Source organism: Hyla sarda, chromosome 2 (genome assembly GCF_029499605.1).
Source record: "Hyla sarda isolate aHylSar1 chromosome 2, aHylSar1.hap1, whole genome shotgun sequence".
NCBI classification, from domain to species: Eukaryota; Metazoa; Chordata; class Amphibia; order Anura; family Hylidae; genus Hyla; species Hyla sarda.
This window is the reverse complement of record NC_079190.1, coordinates 189,131,382-189,145,898: the sequence shown is the minus strand read 5'-3', so window position 1 is coordinate 189,145,898 and position 14,517 is coordinate 189,131,382. Positions and strand designations below refer to the sequence as shown.

Sequence of the window (14,517 nt, the reverse complement as noted above, 5' to 3'; positions counted from 1 at the left end):
TCAAATGTTACAGAACTACAACTCCCAGCATGCCTGGGCTGTATGGGCATGCTGAGAGTTGTAGTTTTGCAACATCTGGAAGGACACAGTTTGGAGACCACTGGGTATGCTGGGAGTTGTAGTATTGAAATTCCTAGAGGCAGCTATGAAGATCACTTTACGGCGATCTTCACTTCTGCCTCTGACACTGCGGCTGCCACCACTTGCCTGCCGGTCCTCCCCTGCTCCTCCCCGGTCCTCGGTCCCCGCGTGCTCAGGGTACCTGCCGCCATCTTCCCCCGCTCTGTCTGGCCTTTCAGAGGCGGGCAGAACGGGGGGATCTCAACTGTCATCTCTGCCCCTGCCCTGCCCTGCGATTTGCCGGTCAGTCCTGATCGGCCAATCGCAGGGGATATATAAAATATGAGCTTTGATTAGTTTCTATGATACCAACAAAAAGAATTGCCCCAGGGGGAAGGGAGGACACCAATACTATACACAACAATTATGCCCACAAGGCACTGAAATCCTCATGGGTCTTTCCACCATAAAACTTAACATTTATTCATCAATTAAAACCTTTTATATAACTGTGAAAGAGTAGGGGAATATTAAAGCGCTACCATTAAGCATGGGACCGTACCCTTAGACAGTTTTGATCAATCTGCCTCCGTTAATGTTAACCTCTAAACAGATTAAGAATCTCTTCTTACATCATGGGCAAACTGTGACTTTAAGGCTAAGTTTCCACTTGATTTTTTTCCGGCAGTTTTTGGAATACTGCCACTGCAGTTTTTCAGCCAAAGTCAGAAGTGGATCATGAAGGAAGTAGAAGTATAAGTCCTTCCTTTATATGTCCTATTCCTTTTGAATACACTTCTGGCCTTGGCTCAAAAACTGCAGTGGCAGTATTCCAAAAACTGCCAGGAAAAAAAAACAAGTGGAAATTTAGCCTCACAGCTATTTTTGTTAAAATGAGAGCAACATTTTAATCTTTCTTTATATTTCACCAACATATTCTGTAGCATCTTACATTTCAGAGGGTACATGTACAAATTAAATCAAAGATTGCAGTGTAAAACATTAACAATCTAGCAATAGGAGTAAGGGCTCTGCCCACATTACAGTGGGGAAATAGGTGGTAAAACATAGGTGCTTCATTTGTACAGTGGTCCAGCCATTTTGAAGAAGGTATAAGGTTGTGAAAAATAATATTTATTAAAGGACAGAATTATAAAATGTGAGAGACCTGTTATGTGTGGTGTCCCGCTACAGGACCTGTTCTGTACCATCCTTAACCCCTTAACCCCTTGCAGTGTTATTGCTCCCATAGGGACCTATAACACTGCACACACTGATCTTTTACTTTGATCTCTGGTTTCTCATAAGAAACCACTGATCGATGATTCTGCCGCTTGACTGCTCATGCCTGGATCTCAGGCACTGAGCAGTCATTCGGCGATCGGACAGCGAGGAGGCAGGTAGGGATCCTCCGGCTGTCATGTAAGCTGTTCAGGATGCCACGGCGATCCCGAACAGTTCCTGAGCTAACCGGCATGGTTTCACTTTCATTTTAGATACCGTGGCCCCCCGTTATAGAACGGGAGCAGACTCAGGACGTACAGGTACGCCCTGGGTCCTTAACAGGTTAAGTCCCCTCAGGAAGAGTCCCTTAGGTCCACTGGGCTCTCCTGCAGTGCTCACCCCTTGTTGTCTCATGTCAATGGTTTTGTGCCTTTTTGTGCGTTTTCAGAAAAAGTCGCAATTCATAAAACCCTTCCATATCATGTGTATTTCCAAAATCAGTGGATTGGAACTCAAAATCAGCAGAAATGTGTAAACCAAAAGGTGAAAAAAGGCGCGAATAAACCCTGCTTGCGCCTTTTGTAGACACAAAAAACTGTCTAAAGACAATGATAATTGTCGGCCACTATCTCACTTCGGCCATATCATGTGTATTTCCAAAATCAGTGGATTGCAACTCAAAATCAGCAGAAATGTGTAAACCCAAAAGGTGAAAAAAGGCGCAAATAAACCCTGCTTGCGCCTTTTGTAGACACAAAAAACAGTCTAAAGACAATGATAATTGTCGGCCACTATCTCACTTCGGTCGGCTCATTCAAATGAATAAGATGTGGGCCTGGTCTGGTGGGGATGCGGTAGCGGCCAGTTTTGACATTTCTCTGCCGGATCTGGGCCAGGCTGAACTATTTTTGATGCTGCGCATCCCTCTGTGTATGCTGGTAGTGGGAGAACAGTGGCCCTGAACACTTTAAAATCACAATATTAGGTGCCCACTTTGATGCCCATTTCTATGCTTACTGGTAGAAATGGTATACTGATTTCAAATACAGTCACCTTTGATTGCAATGTAATTGACTGGTCATATAAGTTCTCTTGGTAAGAAATTGAGAGGTTGTACCTGGCAGTGTGGCAGCTGCTGCTTCCCTAGCACAAGGCGGGAGGGAGGGACTCGAAGCCTCAGTGCAAAGAAGAGGGAGAAGGAACAGAGCTGCAGTCTGTCAGGAGAGCATCTCCGAGCCCATTGTCCACAGCTGACACCCGGGGACAGAGCACGTCCTGCACCGCACTGACTGTGGAGGACGAGTACCCCTGTACACAGGCTGCTGCCATGTGAAGCCTCCCAACACTACTTCAGCCGGACTATGGACACCTTGGACTGGGCACTGCTGCAGGAATGGGAGCTGGATGACATGTGGTAGGTGTACATATCATGGCTAGCCTTTGTCACCTTTTTGTTATGCAGTGACCCAGACATGTTTCTGTGTTTTGTATTGCCGGCATTTCACTCCATACACTCCTCTCAGGAGGAAAGCGAAAAGCCCCAGAGGCAGGGAATCCCATTCTACAAATGCCATTGGTGCCTCAGGTAACGCGGGTATCCCAGAATGAGAGCAGTACACGGTATGTGGCGGCAGGGGATGCTATGCTACAAAAATTATTTTTAGCAATCTCTTCGTGCTGAATTGATGAGTTTTCAGTGGACTTCAGTACATTCACTGTGTATGTAAATGTGACTATGCCAAAGGACAGTGTTTTCCAACCAGGGTGCCTCCAGCTTTTGCAAAACTACAACTCTCAGCATGTCCCAACAATCGAAGGCTGTCCAGATATCCTTAGAGTCCTAGTTTTGCAACAGACGGAGGCACCCCGTTGAAAAACATTGCTATAGAATGATGCATATTGTTGCTGGTGCACGGTATAAAACCGACTTCTGTTTTTTATGCCTGTGTCATAGGATTAGTCTATTCATTTTTTTTTATCAAACCAGAACCTTTACTATAAACTGTCTACATTATAGAACTTGTATTTCATAAATAAATATGGAGCACTATAAAAGTCTCATCAGAGGATTAACTATGGGGGGGGGGGGGGGGCAGGGGTAGCGGGGGGGGGGGGGCAGAGGTAGCAGTGGCACTGGGGCCCTAGTGCCAAAGGGGGTCCCAAGTCACATCTGCCCCATAAGAGACCACTATTATTAATGGCACATGGGGCCCAGATGCAGATTTTGCATGGGGGCCCAGAAGCTACAAGTTACGTCTCTGGTCCCAATGTTATGAGTGCAGAGAAATAAGGAGATTTGTCCCTTTGGACCTCGGCTCAAGAATGTGGGTCAATCTGGCCATTAAAGAGAACCTGTCATGAAACTAAGTTTTTATATGTTGCTAGGCAAGCTATTACTAACAAGTTTCTAAATATATGTTATAAAAAAAAAAAAGTTAATTTCCATGTTTTCACTTAGGAAAACCCACCACTAGGGGTCTCCCTACATGTCCCGGCCGCTAGTCTCTTACTGATTTTGGACTCATGCTGGACTGGCATGAGTCTGAAATCCCAGACTGCAGCCGGGACACGTGACGAGCACAGCGCTGCTCCCTGCCTGTCAATCAGACAGGTGGGAGCAAGCGCTGTGCCTGCAGCTATTGGTTGTTGGGGAGGGTGTGCTGCAGCTCAGCTGTTAGGCAGACTAAGTATTTTACAGCCAGAAGTCTCGCTCTCACCCCCACCGACTGCTCCCAGTTACCACGGCTGCCTCACTTGCACAACCCCCCCCCCCCCCGCTGCCTCACTCACACAGCCCTAAAGTAAAGGGAGATCTGTCATCCCCGCTGCCTTCAGCCACACAGTTCCAATCTCACAACTGTCAGCCCTGCACTCTTCTGCCAGTCACGGCGGCTGTCAGCCACGCTGTTCGCTGACAGTAACCCCTCCAACTCTGACCCCTGCTCTCCGCCCACTGCCGTGGGCACTGTGAGCGGACAGTGGGGCTGTGCAGCTGGAGGCAACGAGGATGACAGCCGTCTGTAGCAACAGGCTGGAGACAGGTGAAAGAGCGGTCTCACCTTCTCCTGGTCAGTGTAGTGAACCAGCCTGCATTTTCTTTGCTCTGCTGATCCTCCTCGGCGAAGTGAGGGCAGAAGCGGTCCCCCCAACAGGCTTCAGTGACGTAGCGCCTGCTGGGGCACGCCCACATCCTTCTGCCGGCAGCTCACACTATGTGAGCAAGAAGAGAGGTAAGATAAAGAGCTTATCTAAGTTAGTTTGGAAAAGTTTATTTAGTGAAAGGTACTCTTTAAAGGAATTAGTTTTATCCTTAAATGGCAGATAGGGTATAGGTTTTTTGCGCCCCCCACACACACACACAACCCACCCCCCACGATCTCCTGTATGGGGCCCCCGCTCTCCCTGAGAACGGAGCATTTCGACCCAGGCACTTCGGCCGATAGGCTCCCTCCATATTCCTTCATGGGAACGCAGAGGATAGCTGAGCGGCTTTCCTATAGAGATATATGGAGAAGATAAGTTTTTGGGCATTATATATCAACTTTATGGAAGGCAACGATACATACAGTATCGCTGTGGGTAAAGGTCGTCCATGTGACATCACATATTCACCGCCTCTGCCACAGCCTCTTGCCCTTTACCCCTACCTGTACATGGAGATCAAGGAGCCTTTCAAGGACTATAAAGTTTCTACATGAATGTGCACAGATGGACCTCATATCAGGCGGACATGTTCCCAAGAGGGCACTAGGGATTCAGAATTTATGCTACGTCATCCAGTGAGATTCAAAAGATGGGTAGCAGTTGGTTACCATAGGCCCCCCTCGTAGTTCATTCAAGAAACATCTTCTGGACCTATGCCAGGGTTTACTGACCTCAAAGCATCAAACATCCTTTACTGTCTGTTACATCGAACCATGAAAAAAAGATTCAGTTTCACTGCCCCCAAACTTGAGAGGTCAGTATGTTACTTCAGTTCAATTCCTCTATACACAGAGGAAACTTTATTTCCTAAGGAGAAATATTCCATAAGTACCAGCTTGTAGCTCTTCAGAAGTCCAGGCACCAGCCTGAGTACTACCAGGCTTCTCAACCCACAGGCCCCTGATGACCAAAGTCAGTGATCATAGATCATCTACAGTCTGTGAAGAAGAGGTTTGTGCCATACTTCTTGCCTCACACATAAAAGAAAGTGTTTGCTGACTACTCAGCAAGGATTATTAAAAACAGTCTACATTTAAGCAGTTCAAAAAAATTGCCTCCATTGAAGACAACTTAACTTGGTACATTCTCACAGGTTAATGATGTGTGGATTCCAATCCAGTATCAAAGTCCATGCAGAATCCATGTAAAAATCTGCTAAGGATAGCCTGGACATTGATTACTCCCACTAAATAGGGTTAAAGGTGAACTCCGGTACAGAACTTCTTATCCCCTATCCACTGGCACCCTGGCTCTCTCCATTCATGGAACGACCTCTGCTCCATACACAGATTACTGTCTTCCATAGCACAAAGATGTGGCCGTCAGCCTCTTCCATTTATCTCTATTGAAAAGTCAGAGATACAGCACACTGGGGGTCTTTCATGCATGAAGAGAGCCGGGCTGCCGGGCAGAAGACCTCTGGGGTCCCAGCAGTCAGTACTGTTTTGTACTGGAGTTCCACTTCAAAGAGATTATCAACGAATAAAAATCAGAGCTAATTTATTCCAGAAATATCACCAGACCTGTCCTCAGGTTGTGAGTGTTATTGCAACTTGGCTTCATTTACTTCAATGCAACTGAGCTGCAATACCACACACTCTCTGAGGATAGCTGTGGTGCTGTTTAAAAAAAAAAAAAAGCTGTTTTCCTAATCATCGAAAAGCCCTTTATACCTGTGTCCAAAGTATGAATCTATGAAAGTGAAAATCTGTGGCCTAAATGTGATGCACATTGGCAATAGACATTTCTGGTGGAAAAATCTGTTGTGAATATGTGCCCTAATAGTGGGTGCACAGCCTCTGAGATTCTCAAGAAGTTTGCTCACCTAAAATTAAACGACTGTACAATTATAGAAAAGAACAGGATAACCAAGAGCTTCAAATGGTCTTCTGTCTTACTGGCCTGTAGCAAAGCTTATACTTGCATAATATTAAAGTTAACATCCTTTCTACATTAGTCCATATGATCAGTGTGGTTCATACATATGTAGTGCCCACAATGAAGATAAGTGTAGTTGTTCAGGGCAGCAGGGGATAGTAGTCCCTCTGGCAAAGTCTTTTATGTCACAGTAGCGTTGTGGTGTGGCTTGACCAGATATGTCCCCCGAACTTTTGTAATTGGGGGTCTGCAAAATTAGGAAAGTCAGGGTACCTTATGGCAAGGTTTCTGGTTACTGGTATATTCATATTTGTCTGTGTATGTGAATATTGACTTCAGACATGTGGGTAACTTGGAAAACAGGAACAACTTTACTTCCTCCCTTCTGTGCGCACCAATATAAACAATCTTCTTACCCGACAGAATAGTGAGAAGTTTATAGTCTTTAAATGGGTTATCCAGAGACCTAAAAAACAAACAAAAAGTACTCCTGGCTTGCTTCTGCCACCATTCACTGCTCTCCAATGCACCGACCGATGCTGAAAGCCAGAACAAGTTTGACATAATATTCCTAGGTGATACAGGCAGTTAGTTAAACTCTACCGAGGAGGTTCTTCACCGCTTGGCTCACTGTGGAGAATTTGTAGTAGACTTTTATTTACAGTTAGCTACAGTATATTACAATTTCCTATTGCAGGGCAAAAGGCAGAAATGGTCTGACTCCAACTGAAAGGCCACAAAGACTCCAGTGATGGCAGAAGAGCCATCCCAGGGGCAGAGCTGATTTGACTTCAAACTACCAACATGGGATTCTCTTGCATAGCCAGGGCCAGCTAACTTATTGCACAGAAAGCTTTGCTGGAAGAGACACACACTAGACTAGGCCTAGACATTTTCCCCTTACATGGCCTAGCCAGGACAGTGACTAGTCTAGACTGTTTTCAGCCCTCTGCCTGAAAACTACATGTAGTGCCACAGTCACAGTTGACCCTAAAACTATGCTTATAAATAGTTCTTAAGGCTAGAGTCACACGTGCCATATATTTGCAGTTATTTTTGCAGATGATTTTTCTTCCCAAAGAGTTCAATAAGTAGAAAAAAACTGAGCAGCAAAGATGCAGCAAAATATGGCATGTGTGACCCTACCCTAAAGGCATTGCCAACTTTGGATAATGATTTTTTGTTAGAAGTGCAGGTGAAACACCAAAAATTTGAATATCGTGCAAAAGTCCATTGTACACTGCTCAAAAAAATTAAGGGAACACTAAGATAACACATCCTAAAGACTTTCATCTTTACATAGTTGACTGTGCTGACAACAAAATCACACCAAAATTATCAATGGAAATAAAATTAATCAACTCATGGAGGTCTGGATATGGAGTCACACTCAAAATCAAAGTGTAAAACCACACTACAGGCTGATCCAACTTTGATGTAAGGTCCTTAAAAAGTCAAAATGAGGCTCAGTAGTGTGTGTGGCCTCCACGTGCACGTATGACCTTCCTAAAATGCCTGGGCATGCTCCTGATGAGGTGGCGGATAGTCTCCTGAGGGATGTCCTCCCAGACCTGGACTAAAGCATCCGCCAATTCCTTGACATTCTGTGGCGTTGGTGGATGGAACGAGAGCGATACATGATGTCCCAGATGTGCCCAATTGGATTCAGGTCTGGGGAATGGACAGGTCTGTCCATAGCATCAATGCCTTCCTCATGCAGGAACTGCTGACACACTCCAGCCACATGAGGTCTAGCATTGTCTTGCATTAGGAGGAACCCAGGGCCAACCGCACCAGCATATGGTCTCACAAGTGGTATGAGGATCTCACCTTGGTACCTAATGGCAGTCAGGCTACCTCTGGTAAGCACATGGAGGGCTGTGCTGTCCCCCAAAGAAATTCCACCCCACACCATTACTGACCCACCACCAAACCGGTCATGCTGGAGGGTGTTTCAGGCAGCAGAACGTTCTCCATGGCGTCTCCAGACTGTGAAGTCTGTCACATGTGCTCAGTGTGAACCTGCTCTCATCTGTAAAGAGCACAGGGCACCAGTGGCGAATTTTCCAATCTTAGTGTTCTTTGGCAAATGCCAAACTAGCCGCACGGTCTTAGGCTGTAAGCACAACCCCACCTGTGGATGTCGGATCCTCATACCACCCTCATGGAATCTGTTTCTGAACGTTTGAGTGGACACATCCACATTTGTGGCCTGCTGGAGGTCATTTTGTAGGGCTCTGGCAGTGCTCCTCCGGCTCCTCCTTGCACAAAGGCGGAGGTAGCGGTCCTGCTGCTGGGTTTTTGCCCTCCTATGCCTCCTCCACGTCTCCTGATGTACTGGCCTGTCTCCTGGTAGCGCCTCCATGCTCTGGACACTACGCTGACAGACACAGCCAACCTTTTTGCCACAGCTCGCATTGATGTGCCATCCTGGATGAGCTGCACTACCTGAGCCACTTGTGTGGGTTGTAGACTCCGTCTCATGCTACCATTAGAGTGAAAGCACCGCCAGCATTCAAAAGTGACAAAAACATCAGCCAGGAAGCATAGGAACTGAGAAGTGGTCTGTGGTCACCTCCTGCAGAACCACTTCTTTATTGGGGGTGTCTTGCTAATTGCCTATAATTTCCACCTGTTGTCAGTTCCATTTGCACAACAGCATGTGAAATTGATTGTCAATCAGTGTTGCTTCCTGAGTGGACAGTGTGATTTCACAGAAGTGTGATTGACTTGGAGTTACATTGTGTTGTTTAAGTGTTCCCTTTATTTTTTGAGCAGTGTATTTCATTAATGTAACTTAAAAGAAAGAAAGCATGAAGTGCTCCAAAATCTCTTGGTAAATTAATGCGTTGACCTTGGACTTAATGAAGCACAGTGGACCAACACCAGCAGATGACATGGCTCCCCAAATCATAGTAATTGGGTGGGGTGGGGGGGGGGGGGGGACTTAGAGGTTTTCTTGAGCTGTTTTCTTTAGCTGTAAGCCATAATCATTCTTGCTTTGCATGTAATGAGTCTCTCTCATATATTAGTTTCACCTTTTAAGTTGCATTACTGAAATAAATGGACTTTGCACGATATTCAAATTTTTCGAGTTTCACCTTTATACCCCAATAATAAAGTGATAATAGTGTGTCCTGTTGCTGAGACCACTGTGATCTAGCTGTGTCCTTCAGCTCAGTGTTTTTATTTTTTATTTTTTTTAAATAGTCTTGATTACCTCTGGTTAATAGAAAAGGGTTCAGAAGAAGAGAAACCACTCCCCTCTTTATTAACTTAAAATTTCCTCATATGATATTTGAAAATGGGTTCTTCAAACTAGACAATCCCTTTAAGAAAAGTAGTAGTATGAATACTTTACTAAACTACTACTGGGATCCCGAGAACTGACATGCCATGGTTTGGTGACACGGTTTGTGGCTGTGCAGCACCCCCACCCTATGGCCACATCACAAGATGGTATTCACTGAAGATTGTAGGGTGTGACAAACTCTTTTAATAAATTCATGCCATTTTGAGAGGACAGACTTTTTTATTTTATTTATTTAACTATGCTAAAGGGGCTGTAAAGTTAGTGTAGTTCATAATATAGAGTCTGTTCCTGTATGTGACGGTTTTCTCACAATTCTTCTGTGATTTTCACCCCAATATTTATTTTTATCAGCATACAAAATGACTGTTGTCTCAGATTTTTCCCAGCTTGCAATGCCGCCGAGAGCTGACATCACTAGTCAGCTGATGACAGGGAGCCTGTCTGCTTCAGTGGGTGGAGTGATCACTTGGTGGGAGAGAGATCAATCTGCAACTAATGCAACAGCTGTAGGCACCCTGATTGAAAACCACAGGTCTTTTCAATGGATGAAGCTCATTTATGTTTCAATGGGTGGGGTGGCTGATGTGTGGGAGGGAGGAAAATTAAATTATGGGATTTGTAGGCAAAAAAGAAAAACTCAAAAAGGAAATGCCAGTTCACAAAAAGCTAGCCACAATGTTATGGTGGACTCACAACATAGCCATTTAGCCCCAAGGCAAGCGCAGATCCTTCCCAAGCATGTCCATTACTGTCTGCCAGGTATGTACTAACATCACCTTATGGTGGATAGCCCCTTCAATACAATTATAAGGAGTCTGTATTTTGGGCAGGATTTTATAATAGCTCTGAGGCTTTTTATGCTAGGAATCCACAACATTTGACAAACCATCAGTTGTTTGTGCAAAGAATACTCACACAAACAAGTCATCCCCTTCAAATAGCTGATCAGTGGGTTGCCAGGAGTCAAACCCCACTGATCAGATATTGATAGTCATTAATAAAAAAAAAAAAATCCCTTTAAGTATATGGTTGCACATATTTTTAAGTTAACATACTCAGTCCTCATTCTATTCAATTCAGTACAATTGTCTGTTTGAGAGCAGGTATGTGGGAATTTTACTAGTGTTTCATACACTGGTTTTAAAGGGGTACTCCGACAAAAAACATCTTATCCCCTATCCGAAGGATAGGGGATAAAATGTCTGATCACAGGGGTCCCACCGCTGGGGACTCCCGCGATTTCCAGTGCGGCACCCCGGTAATCCGTGCACAGAGTGAACTCCGGCCCGGAGATTGCGGGGGTCCCGCCGCTGGGGTAGGGGATAAGATGTTTAAGTAAATGCCAACTGGTGTAGGATTGCACTGGATTTATCAAGAAGCGAAAGCCTATTCATTAATCCAGGGGCATATGAGGCAGCCTCAATATGCTACACCAGCTCAGAGCTAGCATAGATTTCCATTACAATCTACATAATAATTTGTTGTGTGGGGTGGCAACATCCCCTGTGTGTGAAACCATGCCCTTCTGCATTAATCCCTACTCACTTGGCCAAATTTTGCGGCTTTTTGCCATCCTGCGTCAGGTGCAGAGTTTCATAAGTTCCCCCTATGGATTTTGGGGAAGATGTGCTTGCTTTTGTTAATGTTAGACCAAAAAGAATCAAAGTGCACACCACAATAATATCTAGACAAAATAATACCTTAATTAGTTAATTATATTAAAAGCACAACAATCAATTAAAATTAGACACTAGAGCACATACTGGCAGGACTAATGAATAAATATTAAACCACAGAATAAATATGTATACACACACATAAAAATAGGTGTCCGAGATGTCTTTGTAGGGGAAAACAGGAAAAATCATGCAAAAATTACAAATGCCCCCCAAAAAAAAAAAAAAAAAACAGGTAAGAAGAAGTATATACTAAGACATGAGTGGTGCCATAACCATACCTTATCCATCCCACTGCATGTTTTGCCGGTTCCTTCGTCAGTGGATTTTCACTATTACCTACCGTTGAGTAGTGTTTTTCTTTTTGTTTGTTTTATGACTTGTTTCAGTTAAAGGGGTACTCCGCTGAAAACATCTTATCCCCTATGCCCTGTCGAATGACTGGGGTGCCGGCCTGAAGATCTTGAGGGTCCCCAGTGGCAGGACCCCCGTGATCTTTAAGCCGTCACCCCTGTCATTCGGTGCACGGAGCAAACTCCGCCCTGTGCCTGATGACTTGCGAACACAGCCACCACGCCCCCTCCATTCATGTTTATGGGAGGAGGAGGTGCTGCCCGGAGATCGGGGGTTCTCAGCGGCGTGACCTCCGCGATCAGACATCTTGGATAGGGGATAAGATGTTTTCAGCAGAGTACCCCTTTAAGTTGCTGCTTCTCTTTCGCTGGTTCATTTGGAAGACCACAGTAAATTATTCCTCAAGAATTTAATTCACTTGATTGTTTCAATTGAAAAATGAATGAACTGTTTAGCTAATACTTTTTCTGCAAAAGTTGCCAATTTGAGTTAATATTCACATTTCATCCACAAAATGACGGATGCCTAAAGAGTGCTCATATTTTTATTACAGTATTTCCCAGAAGACCACTTAAGGGAAACCAATTTTCAAACTCATTATAACTGGCACAGTTTTGTCAGGCCAAAAATAATTTAGTGCAGACTTGAGTTTAGCATATCTCACTTACATTATTCTCGCTGCCTCAGAGTGTCTGGATAATTACACTTCAATCAAATTTTCAATATACCTTTGTGTACCATTTCTTACAATTCTTACATTAGCATCTAAAAAAAAAACTTATTGGTTTGCCCAAAAGCTATTATAATAGCTTGGGAGACTGAAATGTTATCCTGTCACTGACAATGGTATCAGATAATTATAGGTTCCAGTTTCTCTGAAGGTTATTGCAATCTGTTGCTTGGAATATACACAGCTGGGCTTTTTATCTGTTCACTTGCTCTACCTGGAATTAATGTGTTCCCTTCATGTATGCCAGTGAGACTTGTGCACAATATTAGAAAATTCGGAATAATGCAACTGAAAAGTGCAAATAGTAGAAATAGTAAGAAAAAAAATCTGTATATATAGGTCATTTGTAAATCTGTTGAAACCAGTATTCAGATGACAGATTATGTATGTCTACTCTTTAGAATGCGGGGAATTAGTTTTTTTTTTACCAATATCGCTGCAATTATAGCTTCATAGCACACATAAAAAGACAAATTGGTACCTGCACTCACCGAGAGGAACCAGCAGACCAACTTCTAAGGCATCTCGGACAGATCCGACTTCAGGCTGACAGCAGGGCGCTCAGAGTGGAGGCGTTGCCTCCACTCTGAGCGCCCTGCTGTCAGCCTGAAGTCGGATCTGTCCGAGATGCCTTAGAAGTTGGTCTGCTGGTTCCTCGCGGTGAGTGCGGGTACCTTTTTTGTCCTTATATGTATGCTATTGAGTGACTTCGGGTTTCTTGGTTCACAGCACCTCCGGACCCACAGGCATCAGGACTCGGCATTGTTACAGTGACAGAACGCTAGCCTCCACAGTATATGCTGACATAATTGGTCTTTCTCCACATCAGTACCCTCTAGCTTGTGTTAGTTAGCAATTATAGCTTCCCTAAGTGTGATATTAAACTTTCCTAATGTACTAAACAGCTAATTTGAGCAAAAAACAGTATTCCTTTGTTGTGAACTCTGGAAAGGAGTTAATAGTTAAAGGGATTTTCTCATAAAAGACACTCATCACCTACCCTTTCAACTCTAGGGTCAGACAAACATAGCCAAAAACAGCTCTCAGTTACCTTTGTCCAGCCCATGGACTGGCAGCGCATATGGGTGACAACTGCTTTGTTCAAACATTTTGACAGAATCTTTGTTCTCATGACCAATGGGGGTCAAAGCAGTCAGGCCCTACTGAGCAGACACTTGTCCTACAGATAGGTGATGAGTGTCTTAAGTGGAAAAACATTTATCGTTCTAAGAAACTCTAAACGTTCAGTAGTAGCTTCAAGCTGGGGTCACATGTAGAAGCCATGATGCAGGTGAAACTGCAGTGACATGCCAGTCAGGGTGAGCCTACATGTTACAATGTGTTAACCACATATGGTAGCATTGTACTTGTTCTGCTCTTTATCTTTGGTAGTTGCAGCAAATTCATGGGAACATAGTAAAGTGGTTTGCCATGAATCACCACAGGTTACTGCGAGTTGCCATGGATCTGACAATTTGACATTACTCATAGTGTTGTTTTCAAATTGACTTCAGCAATAAACATTTAGATTGGTAATGGTATTGCAGCAAACAGCAGTTAACTCCACCGCCATATTGAAAATGTTTGCGACTGACATAAATTTGAAGGTCACACTAACAGAACCCAAACTCACCTATCTAAAGTAAATGGAATTTGTAACAAAATTATTTGGTTTTATAGGATGATGAATGATATCACAGTTGAACCCATAGGAATACAACAGGGTGTTGTCTCACTGAGGTACAGTACAGCCACACTAGTGTATTGAAGGTATTGTGGTGGCCCAGTACGGGAGGTGTTACCCCGTACCCTTGATGCCCTGTCCGGCAGCCTCCCTTCAGTGTCCCCTGGGCTCCCTTGTACTTGTTTCCCCCCTGCATTGTAATTTATTATAAAATGTTTTGTTGCTTTTAAGAGTTGTACCATGTGATATGTCATGTGATTGTTACCCAGGAGAGGTATCAGTGACCCCAAGAGTGACCTATGGGCTCCCTGCTAGTCTCCCCCATATAAGGCCTGGGTGGAGCTACCTCTCTTTTTTGCTCTTTTCATTTTTGGAGATAAGTCTTTGCTGAGGT

General features: G+C 44.3%; 1 protein-coding gene and 1 long non-coding RNA gene across 4 annotated transcripts in view; one reads left to right on the top strand and one right to left on the bottom strand.

Annotated features, from left to right (window-relative positions):
* The window catches only part of LOC130355615 (uncharacterized), a 229,786-nt gene that overhangs the window by 99,732 nt on the left and 115,537 nt on the right, over positions 1-14,517 (bottom strand). The gene's annotated exons all lie outside the window — the stretch shown is intronic.
* The window catches only part of AFF3 (ALF transcription elongation factor 3), a 411,319-nt gene continuing 399,274 nt past the window's right edge, over positions 2,473-14,517 (top strand). For 2 of the 3 annotated variants that reach the window (XM_056555972.1, XM_056555969.1), the window contains exon 1: positions 2,473-2,698. Coding sequence is in view for 1 of the 3 variants with exons in the window: in XM_056555969.1 (XP_056411944.1) it covers positions 2,646-2,698 (53 nt within the window). In the remaining 2 variants the exon portion in view is untranslated. The remainder of the gene's footprint in view (positions 2,699-14,517) is intronic. The other variant, XM_056555971.1, reaches the window with a different exon arrangement.